At 39.1% G+C, this 22,660-nt stretch overlaps 1 protein-coding gene across 2 annotated transcripts in view; it reads left to right on the top strand.

Moving 5' to 3' along the window:
• PCDH19 (protocadherin 19) overlaps nt 1-22,660 on the top strand; it is a 132,228-nt gene that overhangs the window by 69,345 nt on the left and 40,223 nt on the right. The window contains exon 4 of one of the 2 annotated variants that reach the window (XM_055563506.1): nt 1,422-1,591. In XM_055563506.1, the coding sequence (XP_055419481.1) occupies nt 1,422-1,591 (170 nt within the window). Of the gene's footprint in view, nt 1-1,418; nt 1,592-22,660 lie in introns of both variants that reach the window. The other variant, XM_055563505.1, reaches the window with a different exon arrangement.

Here is a 22,660-nt window from a genome sequence, read left to right as displayed (position 1 = left end):
TGGATGTTCAAGGTTGAGCAGATCAAGTGAGTTTGCAGTGTCATCTCCACAGGGCTCCCCTTTCAGAAGTACAGTAGGTCTGTTGGGACTTGTCCTAATTCACAAGCATGCTGCTCTCCCTTGTTGAGACAACAACACATTTTCTTGAGTATGCCTTTGCTGCTTCCTTACTGACTAGGGAATGGATTCACCATTCACTAGGTATTTCAGATGCCTAATTTATAGTCCATGGTGCATCACAGCTGCACATTCTGTCAGGACATACAAAGTATTAGAGAAGATGAGGCCTCTATGGATGTACCTGATGTATTAGTCTCTATCTTTTGAGAAATGGTGTGGGGTTCTTGCGGAGAAGGCAATGGCAACCCACTCCAGTACTCTTGCCTGGAAAATCCCATGGATGGAGAAGCCTGGTAGGCTGCAGTCCATGGGGTTGCACAGAGATGGACACGACTGAGGTGCTTAGCAGCAGCAGCAGCTGCAGTGGGGTTCTTGGGTAATATGGTTAGTGCATGGAATGGTGGATTGATTTACTAAGTGCAAGAAAAATTTACCCACAAAGTCTTGAGCTGCAGGTTGCCATGTTCTTAGCATAACTGCACTCGCTGTTTCCTCTGGTTCTCACTTTCGTCTTACTTTCCATGTACCAAGGCTCTCTTCTCAGCTCCTACCTCTCCTTTTTTGCTTTGACTCTGTCCTTCAGCCTCACTCAGTTAAATCTGACCCAAGTTCTCTGATCCTGATAACCCTTTCTATTTGAATTACATTAAGTCAATTTCTGCCACTTTCATTTTCACAGTTGCTTAGTAGACATCTTTGGAGAGGCAGTATAAATAGGGGTTAAGGGGCCAGGCTCTGGAGTCAGACCGCCTGGGTTTGGTCTTAAATCTGCTACATTTTAACCAGCTGTGTGACCTTGGACAAGTTATTCAACTTATGTGTGCCTCTTTTTTTCATGAAATGTGAATATTAATAGCACCTTTATTTTATAGAGTTGTGATTATTTTAAAAAGTGAACTCATATCAAGCACTTAGAACAGTGCCTCATGCACAGTAATCCCTCAGTAAACTTTAGCTGTTATTATTTTACTTTGATTGCATAAGAGGAAAAACCTTCTGAAATAATGATATTTTTTGCAGGTGGTTGTTTCAGAATTGTAGTTCCTTCTGCCTTGCCTGTAGTGATGCCCTGAAGATAAGTGAATGAAAGTGATTAGCTTCATCAGCATCCAATAGTGAGAACCTCTCTACAGTGTTAAGTTCCATGATCTTTAAACAGAAAGTTTTCTTTGTCCTGCCCTGTTGGGCCATCCAGTCGCTGTTGGCCTCATCACAGAGCTGACATCATCCTGGCTCTGAAAGATTTTTAAAAATCAGATCTGTCACAGTTATAAATTATCATTCTTTCTTCAACCCAGCAGCTCCACCTTCAAGGACTTAGAGGGCAACAGCCTAAAGGATAGCGGCCATGAGGAGAGCGACCAGACTGACAGTGAACATGATATCCAGCGGAGCCTGTATTGTGACACTGCTGTCAATGAGGTGCTGAACACCAGTGTGACCTCCATGGGATCTCAGATGCCTGAGCATGGTAAGGACTGATTGGCTATAAGTTGCAACCACAGATTCCAAAGAACTCAGGATGTTTAGAGGCTCACTGTACTCCTGTACTGTTCTTTACTGTAATGAGTATATGTTGAAGGTGTGTATTATGCTCATGCCTCAGTAGCACCTAAAGGGTTTTGAGATGTCCTGACACCTGTCCAGACTCTTCTTTGCCCTCTATGAGTGGATTCACTATGATCATATAAACGTTTAAGCACTTAAAAAGCTGACTACTTATGCATATTGCATACACACTTGTCAATCATAACTGCATCACAAACGTAGGAAATGAAGAGATGCCTTCTCACCAGGAAAAATGCCTCTTTTTGATTTAGTACATGAATTCAACTGATCAGTTGAGTTGCAGAGAACACAGCACTTAGGACACCAAAGGGGTGAGTTTTATTTCCATATCAGGCTAGTTAGCTTTACCCAGAAGGAGACTCTTCTCTGACTACATATTGCATACTCTTTACTGAGGAGACAGAGTACAAAACTTCCTACTTTGTCTATGAGATGGTGATGCCACCAAATCCCTCTAGCTACCAGGCAAATGCAATCCACTGGTCATAGGAGACACCAGAGTAAGAAAACTTAATGTAACATTCTGTGCATGTCAAAAATGCCTCAAAGCACGTGTCAGGAATGACATCCTCATGTATGAAGAAGAGTCTATTTTTGGGAATCTAGCACACATGCTTTAGCAAGAGAAGCTATTTAAAACTGTTCCAAGCATAAACCAGGGTATAAAAACATTAGCAGGGTTCAGCTAAGGCAGAATGTTCAGATGGACTTGGGCACAAATGTCATTTTCAATGTTTTACTGATGCAAACATGCTAGGCAAACAGCCTGTCTTTTTCAATTAAGAACTATGAATTCAGCTTGGTGTTTAGGCTCAGTGAAGCTTCAGAATGCTTGGCTATGTCTTGAGAGTAGCTAGACGCAAGCTCAGCTGGAAGCCCTGCTGCTAAAAGACTTAAAGATGAGAAAACAAAATATGGTGATTACATGCTGGTCTTCAACTGTTTCATTTCACTGTATACATCATTAAATGGCTTTGTTTTGGTCTTGTAAATGAAACCAAAGGAAAAAAAAATGCATGATCCACAAAACAAAATGTTTTCTGTGGAGAAAAAGTTTGTCACTGTAGATTCTATTAGATTGTTTAATCCATCCCTTTCCCAGCAGATCCAAGTGTCAAAGTCTATAATATACGTAAGTCACTACCAATTGTGAGCTGCTGCCTTCCCTAATTGGTGAGTGGTGACATCCGCAGAGATAATATACTTTCCAAGCAACCTAAGACTAAAGATGAAAAAATTAAACATTTATATAACTGAAACAGAGGTTATTTAATTCTCAGAGGATTAGCAGCATGTCACAGAATACAGACTGATGTGTATCATTTTCTAGTCTTGTGTCTCAAAGAAATGCTTTTTCATTTATATCAGAAAGGGTTTTAGTTAGATGCTCTCTAAAATGAAATAACTCTAGGAAAAGAAATAGTCAGAATTGATTCTCACTTTGTGCCTGTCTAGAACAATATCTGTTTTTTTTTTTTTTTTTTTTTTTTTTTTTTGGTCCCGTATCTCTAGGAAAACAGTACCAGTGGACTGGAGCTAGTTTTTCTGAGGGGATGTTTCTTACAAAAGGGATGTATTTTATGTATATCCTATAGATAGTGTAATAATGAGATTCTAAAGCAAATATATGGCATTATCCTAAGACTCTCCTACAATTAAGGTGGGGATCACACACACACACATTTTTGCTGTTCTGTTTTGGCACACTTCTACATTTTGGTTCTCAATATTCAGTTCTCATACATGTATCTTCATTTTTCCATTGTTCCAGCAGTGGCTAAACCTTGAACCATCCCTTGTGTTTGTTCTTTACAATTTGTGTGAGTCATCAATGTTTAGGTACAAAGGGAATTCAGGTCTTGCTTACATCTCTGGCTCTACCTTATGATATCCCAGTACAACTGAGCTTCCTATAATGGCACTTAAGTGAAAGTGTTAGTCTCTCAGATATGTCCAACTCTTTGTGACCCCATGAACAGCAGCACGCCAGGCCTCCCTGTCCATCACCAACTCCTGGAGTCCACCCAAACTCATGTCCATCGAGTTGGTAATACCATACAACCATCTCATCCTCTATCATCCCCTTCTCCTCCTGCCCTCAATCTTTCCCAGCATCATGGGCTTTTCAAGTGAGTCAGCTCTTCGCATCAGGTGGCCAAAGTATTGGAGTTTCAGCTTCAACATCAATCCTTCCAATGAACACCCAGGACTGATCTCCTTTAGCATGGACTGGTTGGATCTCCTCGCAGTCCAAGGGACTCTCAAAAGTCTTCTGCAACACTACAGTTCAAAAGCATCAATTCTTCTGTGCTCAGCTCTCTTTATAGCCAACTCTCACATCCATACATGACCACTGGCAAAACCATAGCCTTGACTAGACGGACCTTTGTTGGCAATGTCTCTGCTTTTGAATATGCTATTTAGGTTGGTCATAACTTTCCTTCCAAGCAGTAAGTGTCTTTTAATTTCATGGCTGCAATCACCATCTGCAGTGATTTTGGAGCCCAGAAAACTAAAGTCAGCCACAGTTCCCATTGTTTCCCCATCTATTTGTCATGAAGTGATAGGACCAGATGCCATGATCTTAGTTTTCTGAATGTTGAGCTTTCAGCCAACTTTTTCACTCTCCTCTTTCACTATCAAGAGGCTCTTTAATTCTTCTTCACTTTCTGCCATAAGGGTGGTGTCATCTGAATATCTGGTTATTGATATTTCTCCCAGCAATCTTGATTCCAGCTCGTGCTTCCTCCAGCCCAGCGTTTCTCATGATGTACTCTGCATATAAGTTAAACAAACAGGGTGACAATATGCAGCCTTGACGTACTCCTTTTCCTATTTGGAACCAGTGTGTTGTTCCATGTCCAGTTCTAACTGTTGCTTCCTGACCTGCATACAGATTTCTCAAGAGGCAGGTCAGGTGGTCTGGTATGCCCATCTCTTTCAAAATTTTCCACAGTTGATTGTGATCCACACATTCAAAGGCTTTGGCATAGTCAATAAAGCAAAAATAGATGTTTTTCTGGAACTCTCTTGCTTTTTTGATGATCCAGCAGATGTTGGCAATTTAATCTCTGGTTCCTCTGCCTTTTCTAAAACCAGCTTGAACATCTGGAAGTTCACGGTTCATGTATTGCTGAAGCCTGGCTTGGAGAATTTTAAGCATTACTTTTTACTAAGTGTGAGATGAGTGCAATTGTGCAGTAGTTTGAGCATTCTTTGGCATTGCCTTTCTTTGGGATTGGAATGAAAACTGACCTTTTCCAGTCCTGTGGCCACTGCTGAGTTTTCCACATTTGCTGCCATATTGAATGCAGCACTTTCTCAGCATCATCTTTCAGGATTTGAAATATCTCAAGTGGGATTCCATCACCTCCACTAGCTTTGTTCATAGTGATGCTTCCTAAGGCCCACTTGACTTCACACAAGTAGTTGAAAGACAAATATGAACAAATTTATCATGCATGCCTGCCTGATCCGGTAACCATTCTAATTACATAATTACATAAATAGTAATCATAATTAGTGTGGTTCTAGTTAGATTTGTTCCAGGGCAACATGGTATTGTTGCTCCTGAGGACTACTGATCTAGAAAGGTGAGGAGGGAAAATGGAATCTCCTCTGGACTCAGACAGTGCTGAAAGTCTCAAAGATATCTTGAGGAAAAAAGGTCCCCTTTCTCTTTGGTTCACTGATACTGTGTTAGGCATCTCAAACCAAAGTACCCCGAAATCCAAAAGTTGCCAGAGCTGAACAGTTTTTGAGATTTGAATGGATGTCTCTGGAGAAGAGCAAGGGTTATAATGATACTGTCAGACTAACTCTGATCCTGATAATTATTTTTTCTGGTCCTATCAGAATTACTCCAAAGTTGGACCAAATATACCCAATACAGTTCACCTTATGCCTTTGTTTGGGGGAATTTATCTCACCTTGGATTTCATGTCTGTAGATCTCTCTGTGATGTTTCCAATTTGGATATTAGTGCAGAATTTTTCTTTGCATATATATATATAGACATATGAATGATGAAGAATCTCAGGATTTTCCAAATAAGGACAATTTTATTCAACTGTTAATTTTTTTCCTTGAACAGAAGCAAGTTGTTCAATGAGCTCATATTGTGTTGCTAGTGTTTGAGGAAAATGTACAAACAGTATTTGCTTCTCATTTTCTTAGACACCAGGGCCCTATGCTTCTTCACACTGCCAAAACTTTCTTTGGAGTTTATTGTTTTAACTATACTGTAGCTAAAAAATGCTCAGTGTGAATGTCAAGGGTGCTTTGAGATTCTCAGATCCCTTAATTTTCAGTTACTTTTCTCTGAGAACATTCCTAGACAAGGGAATGCAGGATCACTATATTTAACCAAAGGAGAATAGCTGGAAGAATTTTGTACTCAAAGGGCAAGAGTCCGGATTTAGACCCTTGACTTCAGATTGTGGGTTTTTTGTTTGTTTGTTTGTTTTGCTTTTAATTTTAATGGAAACATACTGGTTACAGTCAATATGTTCTACATTTTATTAATTTGAGTAGATAAAGAATTCATTCAAATGATACTGAATTGCCCAAGAGATGGAATCAGAAACAGTGCTCCAAATGATAACAGAACTTGTGTGGTGAGGTCGCCACTGCTGTTGCTGTATACAGAATCCCCAGCTTACACTATTGACACCATGGATGCTGGGCTCTGGGTGTCCCTGTTACTGCCACCTGGATACCTTGGGTTACCCGTCACCCAGATGGAATTTCCACAGCCTCCATTCCTTTGTCAGAGAAGGCAATGGCAACCCACTCCAGTACTCTTGCCTGGAAACTCCCATGGACGGAGGAGCCTGGTAGGCTGCAGTCCATGGGGTTGCTAGTAGTTGGACACGACTGAGCAACTTCACTTTCACTTTTCACTTTCCTGCATTGGAGAAGGAAATGGCAACCCACTCCAGTGTTCTTGCCTGGAGAATCCCAGGGATGGGGGAGCCTGGTGGGCTGCCGTCTCTGGGGTCGTACAGAGTCGGACATGACTGAAGTGACTTAGCAGCAGCATTCCTTTGTACCATCAGCTTGCTGTTTTTTTTTATCTTTTAAAAATTTTTAATTGGAGGATAATTACAATTTTTTTTAATTTTAAATTTATTTTTAATTGAAGGATAATTACTTTACAGAATTGTGTTGGTTTCGGTTTTTTTTTTTTTTTTTTGATTGCCCCAACCAGACATATCTGTGAGCTGGGTCAGGGTGGAGATAAGATGGAATAGTAAGAATCTCTGCTTTCTGAATTATTACCAATCCTAGTATCACTTGCAACATGCCTAAAACCTGATCAGTGGGTTGATGAACTGACTGAGCCAAATTTCCTAGTTGCCAGGTGTCTGAATTACATTTATCATCTATAGTACCTTTGAATTAATATGTCTCAGCTCTCCCCCAGTACTGTAGCTCTTGTCATGGCTTCCCAGAAAAGCAGCTGATGGAGCGTTCTTTATCCTATACTTTCTACTGGCATATGGCACTTTTTGCAATGCTATGTCTCTGTAGCTCTCAGAGTACCTTGAAAACAAGTCAGTATTGTCACTCAGCATATTTTACCACCTGATTTGGTGCTGAGTTGGGGAGTCACACTCAAATCTTGTAATCAATGTTTTCCCTCCCTGAATTTGAGTTATTTGGTAAAATTACACCTTCTAGCAGGGATAAAAATTTTGCCCTGTGCAATTTCTGCAGACAGTCTCTAAGAAGAGTAAGCAAAAAGTAGAGTGCTCAGAGATTCCAGAGGCTCACAGGTTTGTTGCACATGTGGGAGTCTCACAGGACTGCAAGCCCTTCCTGTCAAGGTTATTTCTGGGTTGAATAGTGCTGGGTTTAATAGGCTTTTGTCTCCTTGCTTCTTTGCATGCTCATTTGCGATGACTTGTATATCCCATTATGAATACTCAAATGTGTAGTTCTGATGAAATTAGAGTTTATGGGTTCATGTCTTAGAACTGTACATACTCGTCCCAAGCCCAACTAATTTGTTTCAAATCACACTCGATCTCTCTTACCTTATGATTTAATTATTGATTATAAATTCATCAGCTGAAAAACTGAATTTAATTGCTATAATATGCACCTAATTTGGAGCTCACTACAACACTGAATTGGTTTCCCTCCCATGCTAATTGATACCAAATGGAAGCAATGTACAGAAATTTGTGAGAACATCTATCTGATTTTCACATCCAAAAGCACCCAAATGCAATATGATTGCTTTATTTCTGAAAGTGTAGGTTCTTCACATTTTCCTAAACTTATTCATTTGCTATTTTCATCACCTGTATATCATTTAACATATTTGTTGTGTAAAGCATGGATTTAAAGAACTTGAGCTGTGCCTAATGCAACCGCTGTTGCAAATTAGCCATGAAAATGTTCTGGAGGCTGCACACTATGCATATTCTAGTTTCAAGCACAGGTGTATTAGGACGTTTACACTTTCAACACTCTATCAACAGTATGTAATTTCGTTTCTTATAGCCTTTTAATGAAATTATGATTCCATGACTGAATATCCCTTCCTTATCCTCTTACCTATCCCCTGACTCACCTCTCACCTCACTAAATTGCCATCATTTCAATTAGTCTCTTAGCAAAATAGGGAGTTCTCAACGGAGAATATTTTGTGACATTGCAAGGCAGTGTGCTGCTGGGCTCCAGAAATGGTAGCATGAACCAGATGTTCATAGAGTAATTGAAAATTCCATTTTATCAGATAGTATTTGCTGTCAAAAAGGTTTATCTTTACTTCAACAAAGAGGTTGATTAGCTCCCCCTGGAGTCAAATTAGCATCTTTGAGGCTAGATATACTGTTTTGCAATTCATGTGGTTATTTCTCCCCTAGTTTTGCTCATATAGAATTGTTTAAAGATGTCTTTAGCCTCTTGAAAACATACCAGGTAAAATGTTTAATTACTTGAACACAGTAATGTATATGTATACAGAGTTTCTATATATATGGCTTTCAGGTTTTCTCATCTTGCCTCAGGTATACAGCATTCTAATACCAGGTAGGAACAATCCATACGTAGATATTGTTATTCATTCATTCAGCAATAGGTCCAGCTCTGGGAAAGTGTCAGCTACTTTTGTTATTGACTGTGAAAATTATCACCTTTTTAGATTTGCTTATCTGGGTTTTACTGGGGTGACCAAGGTCAGCTCAATGATGAAATGAATAACTCTTATTTTAGAAATATTTCTAAGAATAGAGCCTGGGACTAATATGAATCTTATTAATATTGTGCCAATAAAGCAGAAGAAACTACAAAAGAAGATGGTTACAGTCAAGGTCATATTTTTAATAAGAGTATCATGAAAGAGTCTTCCTTGATATTCTACTTTGAACAGTCACAATGTTAAGGATTTTCTTTTTAAATTCTTCTGCTCTGAGATTGAACTTCCTGCTTAATTTTAGTTAATGTCATTGTAAAACGGTAGGTTTAATCTCTGACATGCCTATTTACCTTTCTGGTTAGGAAGTACTCAGTGATACTCAATACCCAGTTTCTCTTTCCTTTTGAGGTCCAGGACCTTTATCCATTCTCAGTCTCTGCAATGGCTGGGTAGGTGGGAAGAGAGATAACAGGTGGATGCTTTTGTTTATTTCAACTACATTGTTGCACCAGATAAATGGATTCCTTCCAAAGCATTATTTACATTTTATTGGTAAGGTGGCCACTAGAATAAAATGTTGTCCTTAACTAATGGAAGGTTTTTTCTGGGTAGCTCAGCTGGTAAAGAATCTACCCGCAATGCAGGAGACCCCGGTTTAATTCCTGCATCGGGAAGATCTGCTGGAGAAGGGATAGGCTACCCACTCCAGTAATCTTGGCCTTCCCTGGTGGCTCAGATGGTAAAGAATCCATGTGCAATGTGGGAGACCTGGGTTTAATCCCTGGGTTGGGAAGATCCTGTGGAGGAGGGCATGGCAATCCACTCCAGGATTTTTGCTTGGAGAACCCTCATGGACAGAGGAGCCTGGTGGGCTATAGTTTATGGGGTCACAAAGAATCGTATATGACTGAACGACAAGCACAGCACAGCCGAACTAATGGAAACATCCATGCTCTTAGTGGTTGTTTGCTAGCATTATTTTGGCTTGGGCTTTTTGGTCAGAGAATTCTTTTAGGACAGCTCAAGTTTACCTACTTTGAAATAAAAGCATTCTTCCTCTTTTTTATATAATAATGTTTTCTTGATCTACTTGGAACTTTTAGTTGTCTCAAAGTCATTGTCTATTTTAAATTTTATTATTATTAATAATTACCTACAGTAAAGGATTCATTATTCATCAAGAGAATAAATACCAAGGTCTTTGCTGACTGGTTGACACTGAGAATTTCTATATTTCTGAGCACTTGGAAAGAATTGGAGGATGGAGGCTATATAAAGGGAGCACACTGAACAGTTAAGAATTTCATTCTCTAGGAGTTTATGGCCCAATAGCACAAATGGTCCAGTATGGAATAGATTGCATGGGATCAGTGAAGAAATTAATTAAGACAACTTCAGCTGGAAAGCAAAATCCTTTTCAAAAGACACTTCTGTGTAATGGGATTCCTTTGGAGGAATACTGGAAACCACACCCTGAAATAGCATGAGATAAAATTAAGCTTTATTTGGGTGATTTGCTAGGTGAAGTTTTTCCAATTGCTTCATGATAAAGCAAGTTCTGTAGGCCATGATAAGTAGGGATGCTGGCAATAGGACAACAGATGAGAAGCAAATAAAATTGTTTTATAGGGATAAATCATATGATTGATTCACATACTAAAACAGTCCATTGAAATATCAAGATCATTATCTTCTTTGGGTTTTTCAATCTATTTAACATCATTTCTGTTCCATCATTAAGGTGGTTAAGCACCATAAATAAACTCCATCAGGATGGGAAAACAAACTGAACTTTCCATTTAAATATTTATGAAATATTTTTTTCTGTTCATCTTCCCTTTAACCCTGTTCTTATGAAATAAATATGAAGAATTGAGTCCTGATTTAAAAAGCAATTTCAAGAATACCAAAATCCTGTATTACTTCCTTATTGTATAGGCAAAATATCTGTGAGATGGCTTTCCTCTCTTAACTGTAGATGCTTTTTTATCATCCAGGATCAGGTCTTTGACCCAGGTATTTTTGATCTCTGTCCTTACCAGATGGCCCATTATCTGTTTATTTTGGGCCAATGAAAGCTAATTTGACACATAACTTTGGAAATGTGGCTTGACAAGGAAGTCTTTTCAATTTCTCTTCCTACAAGGCTTACCCCAATAAAACTTGAGCCATGGAAAAATCACCAAGGACCAAATTAGAAAAGGTTTGAACTGACCTTTAGAGCCATCAGAAGAGTTGTTTTTTAGAAACTTATGCACAGCCTAAAGTTGGTAGACAAAACAGATGCTTTTGCAATTAGGAAGAATGGAGCCCTTAAACCAGTTATTTTGTCATAGAGAGACTAAGGCAGTTATCCATGGCGGCCTAAGAGATCATCAGTGGGCTGTCAGTACCTAGAGTTATTTTAGAGCAAATCCTTCACTACTAAGCATTTGTGTGCGGGTGAAAAGTCAGAAGAATATTGTTGCATTTTAGGTATTATGGTAAAATACTGGATATGGTAAATACTGGTTATCACCCCAAAATGTGCACCCCAAAGATCTACTGTTGTAGTTGGAGGAATAGGTGAGATAGATAGGTACCAGAGGTGATTTGAAAGGTACTAAATTCAGAAGGGGCCAAAGGAGGTCATCAGAAAATGAATTCTTGGTGAAGTCATTCAAAGTTCTGTTTCATTGAGGTGGCCTCGTGAGAGAGAGACATTTTGTCCTTTGAGGGTTTCTGGCTATCAGAAACAATCATTCTATTCCATTATTCTTCACAACAGCATAGTCAACAAACTTGTAAGCTATTAAATATGAAACAATAGGCAACATCATATCTTTAGTTCTTTCAAATCTTAATAATTTTGACTTTCATGGCAAAAGAGACTCTTTAGGTTCCTGTCTTATTTGAACAGGAAGATTTTTGGCAGAAGTTAAAACCTTAAAAACACATTCATCTCCCCCTACTCCAGTTAGCTAAGTCTTCAGTTCAGTTCAGTTCAGCTGTTCAGTTGTGTCCGACTCTTTGTGACCCCATGGACTGCAAAACACCAGGCCTCCCTGTCCATCACCAACTTCCAGAGTTTACCCAAACTCATGTCCATTGAGTCGGTGATGCCATCCAACCATCTCCTCTGCTGTCTCTTTCTCTTCCTGCCTTCAACCTTTCCCGGCATCAGGGTCTTTTCCAATGAATCAGTTCTTCGCATCAGGTGGCCAAAGTATTGGAGTTTCAGCTTCAACATTCATCCTTCCAATGAACACTCAGAACTGATTTCCTTTAGGATGAACTGGTTGGATCTCCTTGCAGTCCAAGGGACTCTCAAAAGTCTTCTGCAACACCACAGTTCAAAAGCATCAATTTTTCAGCACTCAGCTTTCTTTATAGTCCAACTCTCACATCCATACATGACTACTGGAAAAACCATAGCCTTGACTAGACGGACCTTTGTTGGCAAAGTAATGTCTCTGATTTTTAATATGCTGTCTAGGTTGGTCAAAGTTTTCCTTCCTAGGAGCAAGTGTCTTTTAATTTCATGGCTGCAGCCACCATCTGCAATGATTATGGAGCCCCCCTCCAAAAAAAAAATCTGTCACTGTTTCCACTGTTTCCCCATCTATTTGCCATGAAGTGACGGGACTGGATGCCATGATTTTTGTTTTCTGAATGTTGAGCTTTAAGCCAACTTTTTCACTCTCCTCTCTCATGTTCCTCAAGAGGCTCTTTAGTTCTTCACTTTTTGCCATAAGGGTGGTATCATCTGCATATCTGAGGTTATTGATATTTCTTCTGGAAATCTTGATCTTAAGTTCTTTCTAATTTGTGGTTTAATACCTATACTAAATCATGCAGGAGTGCAACTGTAATCTGCTTTAAAATAAAAGTGCAACTCATTATGTTGCTTCCCTTTTAATAGATATCTGTGAACAAACACTACTGTAATCACCTGGAGAAACTTGGTAATTTTAGTTGATTACAGCAAGGCAGCTTCCCAGCCATGAGTTTGTAAATTCAAATCCAGAAATACTTTTTCCAATATATGGCTTCTTTCACCACTTGTAAGCTCATATAGTTTCTCTTTTCTCTTCTTAGTTTGGATAATAATAGATATTTGACTACTTGCTTTCTTCCCTCCTCTTTCATCCCATGGAGTTTCCAACCTGAGTGAACAATAGAATCTTTCCTTTTTAATACATGGAAAAAGGGGGAAGAGGAATGATATAGGTTCCAAGATAGAATGGTCAGACTGTTCTAAGACATCACCACCTGCTGTTTTAAATCATTAATGAGATTGTCAGTTGTTTTAATATGGGAAGTAAACTGAAAGACTGGTTTTGATTTTAATTTAATTTAAAAATCAGCTTATTGGGAAAAAAAATGCCTCCAGCTTGTGAGAGTCATGTAAACTGTTGATAAACTGAACCAAGTCCAATGCAGAAGCTGAACCATCATTCATATGCAAATGTGAATTCTATTAAATTTAGGGAACTATTATTTAATATAATATCTATTATTATTTAATAACTATAATTATTTATTATTATTATTTAAATTTAGGGAATTATTATTTAGAGAACTATTACCACTAGCTAGAAAATTTAGTTCTTTTAATTCAAGGAACCATTTTATTTCAGAGATATGCTTCATATAATTATCTGTTCCATATATTTTTTTCTGGAAGAAAAACTGATACACTAAGAATTTGAAGACTTTATTCATGTCAGATTACAAATCAGTGGCAAAGTCCAGAGTAAAGCCCAAAGTGCACATTCTTTTTGTTGACTCACTGTCCATCACGCTGTACATTTTAGAAGTTGAGTGATTATCTGTGAGTACCCTATTAAGTTTGGATTTTCTTTCACTGGATGGTTCTGCTTAGTGCAAAATGCGAATTCAGAAATATGGTGTCTATGCACAAATTGGATCTTAAGGACCTGGAGCCAGACCTTTGTTTGTACCAACTGTCAACTTAGAAAGTTTCATTATCTCGGAGTTTCACCAAACACTTTCAGATTTATAATTGATGTCAACTGAAGTTGAAGGCAAAGAAAACCTGCCTTATTTGACTGCAGAAAACATTACCTTACTGTTGGGTCCTAGTTAGTTATCTATAGGGTAGATGTCTTGAATCACACTGCTGCCACTAAGTCACTTCAGTCGTGTCCGACTCTGTGCGACCCCATAGACTGCAGCCCACCAGGCTCCCCTGTCCCTGGGATTATCGAGGCAAGAACACTGGAGTGGGTTGCCATTTCCTTCTCCAATGCATGAAAGTGGAAAGTGAAAGTGAAGTCCCTCAGTCGTGTCCAACTCTTAGCAACCCCATGGACTGCAGCCCACCAGGCTCCTCCATCCATGGAATTTTCCAGGCAAGAGTACTGGAGTGGGGTGCCATCACCTTCTCCATGAATCACACTAGCCTTCTGCTAACACAGGAAGTGAGCACTTCCTGAATTCAGCTGATGATCAATCTAAGCAGCTAATGAGTCTGCAAACAGAATGAGCTGCTGGAGCTGGCACCAGGAAACCACCTTTCCAAACTAACCATCTCTCATTAACCTTTTGGTATTTCCTTTGTGATGCTAATTAGGGGCTCATAAAACTATCTGCTTTGGATCTTTGGTTTAAAATCCAGTTTTCCAAGAAACACAGTCTACTTTAAGGCTTCCATAAGTATGATGTTTCCCCTCATGAACTCTTTGTGACCCCATGGACTGCAGCACGCTAGGCTTCCCTGTCCATCACCAACTCCTGGAGCTTGCTCAAACTCATGCACGTCAAGTCTGTGATGCTATCCAACCATCTCATCCTCTGTCATCCCCTTCTCCTCCCACCTTCAATCTTTCCCAGCATCAGGGTCTTTTCCAATGAGTTAGTTCTTTGCATCAGGGGGCCAAAGTATTGGAGTTTCAGCTTCAGCATCAGTCCTTCCAATGAATATTCAGGACCGATTTCCTTTAGGATTGACTGGCTTGGTTTCTTTGTAGTCCAAGGAACTCTCAAGAGTCTTCTCCAACACCACAGTTCAAACATATCAATTCTTAGGCACTCAGCTTTCTTTATAGTCCAACTCTCACATCCATGCATGACTACTAGAAAACCCATAGCTTTGACTAGACGGACCTTTGTTGGCAAAGTAATGTCTCTGCTTTTTAACGTGCTGTCTAGGTTGGTCATAGCTTTTCTTCCAAGGAGCAAGCGTCTTTTAATTTCATGGCTGAAGTCACCATCTGCAGTGATTATGGAGCCCCCCAAAAATAAAGTCTGTCACTGTTTCCATTGTTTCCCCATCTATTTGCCATGAAGTGATGGGACTGGATGCCATGATTTTTGTTTTCTAAATGTTGAGCTTTAAGGCAACTTTTTCACTCTCCTCTTTGACTTTCATTAAGAGGCTCTTTAGTTTTTTGCTTTCTGCCATAAGGTTGGTGTCATACCTAATCCTCACAGGTAAACCCGAGAATTCTAATTGTCATTAGAATCTTCTAGACACTGTCCCATCAATTCAGGCTCCAACTAATGTAAGCAAGTCCCATTGAGCCAGAAAAACAGCTTCTACCCTATTCCTTTTCTTTAAGATCAATACCTCTAGTGTGCCTGTAAATCTGAAGACAAGCATAGCATCATAGTGACTAAGAATACAGATTTTGGAATAAGACAAAGTGCCATGCTTATCTTTACTTCTTAATAGCTATTAACCTTACTCAAATTACTTATTTTTGAGCCCTAAATATTATCATCTATAAAATAGGAATAAACACATAAATTACTTATCAGGGTGGTTAGATAATCTAGGTAAAGCACTTAGTGTTACTTCCTGACACATAGTGAGTGTTCAAAAATAGAAAATGCTATTATTACTATGGAGATTTCAGTTTTTAAAATGTCTACTTTGCATGATTTCAGAGCCTCTCATCTGCTTGCTGCTGTCTATAATACCTTTAACAGAGGTCAAGCATTTCATTTTACAATTATAGTTCAAATTTCAAGTAGCCTTTGTGAAGAGGGAATGCATTTATTCAGTTTCACACTAAACTGTAAATGAGTGCTATTAGATTGTTTCTAACTTTGGGATTTGGGGTGAGTTGGGGGGAGGGATAGTTTCTAGAACACTGAAGACTATAAGAGTCTCAGCAGTTGGGGAGAAGCACTGAAAAGGGGTGTCAAAGATGACAACCTCATGAGTTTGCCCAGAGCTATCAATGTCCAAATGAATGCTGAATAATTATTTGAATTACTCACTGTGAAATATCTGAATGCTGAAAAGCTGCCTTCACTATCAAATCGTGTTTCTGAATTAGCCCAGTCTATGGTTTGAGATATTAAAGAGTGTCTGCTAAAGGTTCTTACTGATGCTGAAAATGTGGCCTCTGCACCAGTGACAAATAGCATTTTGGAGACAGAGTTTTGGCTGAAGTAGAAAGAAGAGCTTTATTGCTTTGCCAGGCAAAGGGGATACAGCAGGGTAATGCCTCAAAATCTGTCCCAACTCAGGAGGATTTGGTGAGTTTTATAGCAAGGGTTCAATAGTGGGGTTACTAAGGATCAGGTTGTGTGTAGGGTCTTCACTTCTTTAATCTGGCCTCAGATGGTCTCCTGATGAACTTCTCTGGTCCCTTTAAACTGACCTCAGGTAGTCTCCTGATGAGTTTCCCTCTTGATGTTATCAAACTGTGATCTTCTCTGGAATGAAGGATGGTAACATCTTCCATTTGTTGGGAAAGTTCCAAAGAATAGCAAGGAGAGATAAGAAAGCCTTCCTTAGTTCTATTTCCAGTTTTTTAAGGAATCTCCACATTGTTCTTCATAGTGGCTGTACTAGTTTGCATTCCCACCAACAGTGTAAGAGGGTTCCCTTTTCTCCACACCCTCTCCAGCACTTATTGCTTGTAGACTTTTGGATAGCAGCCATTCTGACTGGCGTGAAATGGTACCTCATTGTGGTTTTGATTTGCATTTCTCTAATAATGAGTGATGTTGAGCATCTTTTCATGTGTTTGTTAGCCATCTGTATGTCTTCTTTGGAGAAAGGTCTGCTTAGTTCTTTGGCCCACTTTTTGATTGGGTCTTTAATTTTTCTGGAATTGAACTGCAGGAGTTGCTTATATATTTTTGAGATTAATTCTTTGTCTGTTGCTTCGTTTGCTATTATTTTCTCCCATTCTGAAGACTGTCTTTTCACCTTGCTTATAGTTTCCTTTGTTGTGCAGAAGCTTTTAATTTTAATTAGTTCTCATTTGTTTACTTTTGCTTTTATTTCCAATATTGCAGGAGGTGGGTCATAGAGGATCCTCCTGTGGTTTATGTCAGAGAGTATTTTGCCTATGTTTTCCTCTAGGAGTTTAATAGTTTCTAGTCTTACATTTAGATCTTTAATCCATTTTGAGTTTATTTTAGTGTATGCTGTTAGCAAGTGTTCTAGTTTCATTCTTTTACAAGTGATTGACCAGTTTTCCCAGCACCATTTGTTAAAGAGATTGTCTTTTCTCCATTGTATATTCTTGCCTCCTTTGTCAAAGATAAGGTGTCCATAGGTGCGTGGATTTATCACTGGGCTTTCTAGAACTGCCATATGATCCATCAATCCCACTACTGGGCATACACACTGAGGAAACCAGAATCGAAAGAGACACATGTACCCCAATATTCATTGCAGCACTGTTTTTAATAGCCAGGACATGGAAGCAACCTAGATGTCCATAAGCAGATGAATGGATAAGAAAGCTGTGGTAGAGTACCAGACCTGCGACACGCTGCAAGTCATAGCTCTGCTCAGGTGTGGGTGGACCCTAGTGCAGTGTCAGTGTGCAACCCATCCCAAGTTCAAATGGAGCAGGGGGCTGAGGGCCTGAACCAGTGGCATGTGGGTTCGCACCAGTTCACAGCGAAGGCAAAGTCTTGAGACTACTGTAAAAATAAGACTGAAAACCAGAAGCAGGAAGCTTAAGTCCAAATCCTGAGAACACCAGAGAACTCCTGACCCTAGGGAAGATTAATCAACAGGAGCTCATCAAATGCCTCCATACTTACACTGAAACCAAGCACCACCCAAAGGCCAACAAGTTCCAGAGCAAGACATACCACGCAAACAAGTTCCAGAGCAAGACATACCACGCAAATTCTCCAGCAACACAGGAACACAGCCCTGAGCTTCAATATACAGGCTGCCCAAAGTTACTCCAAACCCATTGACATCTCAGAACTCATTACTGGATACTTCATTGCACTCCAGAGAGAAGAAATCCAGCTCCACCCACCAGAACACCAATACAAGCTTCCCTAACAAAGAAACCTTGACAAGCCACCCATACAACCCCACCCACAGTGAGGAAACTCCACAATAAAGAGAACTCCACAAACTGCCAGAATACAGAAAGGCCACCCCAAACTCAGCAATATAAACAAGATAAAAAGACAGAGGAATACCCAGCAGGTAAAAGAACAGGATAAATGCCCACCAAACCAAACAAAAGAGGAAGAGATAAGGAATCTACCTGATAAAGAATTTGGAATAATGCTAGTGAAAGTGATCCAAAATCTTGAAATCAAAATGGAATCACAGATAAATAGCCTGGAGACAAGGATTGAGAAAATGCAAGAAAGGTTTAACAAGGACCTAGGAGAAATAAAAGAGTCAATATATAATGAATAACGCAAAAAATGAGATAAAAAACAATCTGGAGACAACAAATAGTAGAATAACGGAGGCAGAAGATAGCATTAGTGAAGTAGAAGGTAGAATGGTAGAAATAAATGAATCAGAGAGGAAAAAAGAGAAACGAATTAAAAGAAATGAGAACAATCTCAGAGACCTCCAGGACAATATCAAATGCCCCAACATTCAAATCATAAGAGTCCCAGAAGAAGAAGACAAAAAGAAAGGCCATGAGAAAATACTTGAGGAGATAATAGTTGAAAACTTCCCTAAAATGGGGAAGGAAATAATCGCCCAAGTCCAAGAAACCCAGAGAGTCCCAAACAGGATAAACCCAAGGCGAAACACCCCAAGACACATATTAATCAAATTAACAAAGATCAAACACAAAGAACAAATATTAAAAGCAGCAAGGGAAAAACAACAAATAACATACAAGGGGATTTCCGTAAGGATAACAGCTGGCCTTTCAATAGAAACTCTTCAGGCCAGGAGGGAATGGCAAGACATACTTAAAGTGATGAAAGAAAAGAACCTACAACCCAGATTACTGTACCCAGCAAGGATCTCATTCAAATATGAAGGAGAAATCAAAAGCTTTACCGACAAGCAAAAGCTGAGAGAATTCAGCACCACAAAACCAGCTCTCCAACAAATGCTGAACGATCTTCTCTAGACAGGAAACACAAAAAGGGTGTATAAACTCGAACCTGAAACAATAAAGTAAATGGCAACGTAATCATACTTATCAATAATTACCTTAAACGTAAATGGGTTGAATGCCCCAACCAAAAGACAAAGACTGGCTGAATGGATACGAAAACAAGACCCCTATATATGTTGTCTACAAGAGACCCACCTCAAAACAGGGGACACATACAGACTGAAAGTGAAGGTCTAGAAAAAGATATTCCATGCAAATAGAGACCAAATGAAAGCAGGAGTAGCAATATTCATATCAGATAAAATAGACTTTAAAACAAAGGCTGTGAAAAGAGACAAAGAAGGACACTACATAATGATCAAAGGATCAATCCAAGAAGAAGATATAACAACTATAAATATATATGCACCCAACATAGGAGCACCCCAATGTGTAAGACAATGCTAACAAGTATGAAAGGGGAAATTAACAATAACACAATAATAGTGGGAGACTTTAATACCCCACTCAAACCTATGGATAGATCAACTAAACAGAAAATTAACAAGGAAACACAAACTTTAAATGATACAAGAGACCAGTTAGACCTAATTGATATCTATAGGACATTTCACCCCAAAACAATGAATTTCACCTTTTTCTCAAGCGCACACGGAACCTTCTCTAGGATAGATCACATCCTGGGCCATAAATCTAGCCTTGGTAAATTCAAAAAAATTGAAATCATTCCACTTGTCTTTTCTGACCACAATGCAGTAAGATTAGATCTCAATTACAGGAGAAAAACTATTAAAAATTCCAACATATGGAGGCTGAACAACATGCTGCTGAATAACCAACAAATCACAGCAGAAATCAAAAAAGAAATCAAAATATGCATAGAAACGAATGAAAATGAAAACACAACAACCCCAAACCTGTGGGACACTGTAAAAGCAGTGCTAAGGGGAAAGTTCATAGCAATATAGGCATACCTCAAGAAACAAGAAAAAAGTCAAATAAATAACTCTACACCTAAAGCAACTAGAAAAAGAAGAAATGAAGAACCCCAGGGTTAGTAGAAGGAAAGAAATCTTAAAAATTAGGGCAGAAATAAATGCAAAAGAAACAAAAGAGACCATAGCAAAAATCAACAAAGCCAAAAGCTGGTTCTTTGAAAGGATAAATAAAATCGACAAACCATTAGCCAGACTCATAATGAAACAAAGGGAGAAAAATCAAATCAATAAAATTAGAAATGAAAATGGAGAGATCACAACAGACAACACAGAAATACAAAGGATCATAAGAGACTACTTTCAGCAATTATATGCCAATAAAATGGACAACGTGGAAGAAATGGACAAATCCTTAGAAAAGTACAACTTTCCAAAACTGAACCAGGAAGAAATAGAAACCTTAAAAGATCCATCACAAGCACAGAAATTGAAACTGTAATCAGAAATCTTCCAGCAAACAAAAGCCCAGGTCCAGACGGCTTCACAGCTGAATTCTACCAAAAAATTTAGAGAAGAGCTAACACCTATCCTGCTCAAACTCTTCCAGAAAATTGCAGAGGAAGGTAAACTTCCAACCTCATTCTATGAGGCCACCATCACCCTAATACCAAAACCTGACAAAGATGCCACAAAAAAAGAAAACTACAGGCCAATATCATTGATGAACATAGATGCAAAAATCCTTAACAAAATTCTATCAATCAGAATCCAACAACACATTAAAAAGATCATATGTCATGAACAAGTGGGCTTTATCCCAGGGATGCAACAATTCTTCAATATCCACAAATGAATCAATGTAATACACTGCATTAACAAACTGAAAAATAAAAGCCATATGATTATCTCAATAGATGCAGAGAAAGCCTTCGACAAAATTCAACCTTCATTTATGATAAAAACTCTCCACAAAGCAGGAATAGAAGGAACATACTTCAACCTATAAAAGCTGCTGCTGCTAAGTCACTTCAGTCATGTCTGACTCTGTGTGACCCCATAGACGGCAGCCCATCAGGCTCCCCCATCCCTGGGATTATCCAGGCAAGAACACTGGAGTGGGTTGCCATTTCCTTCTCCAATGCAGGAAAGTGAAAAGTGAAAGTGAAGTCGCTCAGTCGTGTCTGACTCTTTTCGACCCCATGGACTGCAGCCTGCAAGGCTCCTCTGTCTATGGGATTTTCCAGGCAAGAGTACTGGAGCCTATTATACAGAGGGAAGTAAGCCAGAAAGAAAAACACCAATACAGTATACTAATGCATATATATGGAATTTAGAAAGTTGGTACAATAACCCTGTATGGGAGACAGCAAAAGAGACACAGATGTATAGAACACTCTTTTGGACTCTGTGGGAGAGGGAGAGGGTGGGATGATTTGGGAGAATGGCATTGAAACATATGTAATATCATATGAGAAATGAATCGCCAGTCCAGGTTCGATGCAGGATACAGGATGCTTGGGGCTGGTGCACCGGGATGACCCAGAGGGGTGGTACGGGGAGGGAGGAGGGAGGAGGGTTCAGGATGGGGAACACGTGTACACCCATGGCAGATTCATGTTGATGTATGGCAAAACCAATACAATATTGTAAAGTAAAAAAAAAAAAGTAACTTAAAAATTGGAAAAAAAAACTTCAAATAAAAATAAATAAATGAATAAATCAATAAAATGGAAAAAAAAGAAAGCTTTTATCAGTGATCAATGCAAAGAAATAGAGGAAAACAACAGAATGGGAAAAACTAGAGTTCTCTTCAAGAAAACTAGAGATAACAAGGTAACGTTTCATGCAAAGATGGGCTCAATAAAGGACAGAAATGGTAGGGACCTAACAGAAGCAGAAGATATTAAGAAGAGGTAGCAAGAATACACAGAAGAACTGTACAAAAAAGATCTTCACAACCCAGATAATCACGATGGTTCGATCACTTACCTAGAGCCAGACATCCTGGAATGCCCGGTCAAGTGAGCCATAGGAAGCATCACTACAAACAAAGCTAGTGGAGGTGATGGAATTCCAGTTGAGCTATTTCAAATCCTGAAAGATGATGCTGTGAAAGTGCTGCACTCAATATGCCAGCAAATGTGGAAAACTCAGCAGTGGCCACAGGACTGGAAAAGGTCCATTTTCATTACAATCCCAAAGAAAGGCAATGCCAAAGAATGCTCAAACTACCACATAAATGTACTCATCTCACACACTAGTAAAGTAATGCTTAAAATCCTCCAAGCCAGGCTTCAGCAATACGTGAACCGTGAACTTCCAGATGTTCAAGCTGGTTTTAGAAGAGGCAGAGGAACCACAGATCAAATTGCCAACATCCGCTGGATCATTGAAAAAGCAAGAGAGTTCCAGAAAAACATCTATTTTTGCTTTATTGACTATGCCAAAGCCTTTGACTGTGTGGATCACAATAAACTGTGAAAATTCTTCAAGAGATGAGAATAACAGACCACCTGACCTGCCTCTGAGAAATTTGTATGCAGGTCAGGAAGCAACAGTTAGAACTGGACATGGAACAACAG

The sequence above is a fragment of the Bubalus kerabau genome, chromosome X, assembly GCF_029407905.1.
Source record: "Bubalus kerabau isolate K-KA32 ecotype Philippines breed swamp buffalo chromosome X, PCC_UOA_SB_1v2, whole genome shotgun sequence".
Classification (NCBI taxonomy): Eukaryota; Metazoa; Chordata; class Mammalia; order Artiodactyla; family Bovidae; genus Bubalus; species Bubalus kerabau.
This window is presented reverse-complemented; position numbering and strand designations above follow the sequence as displayed.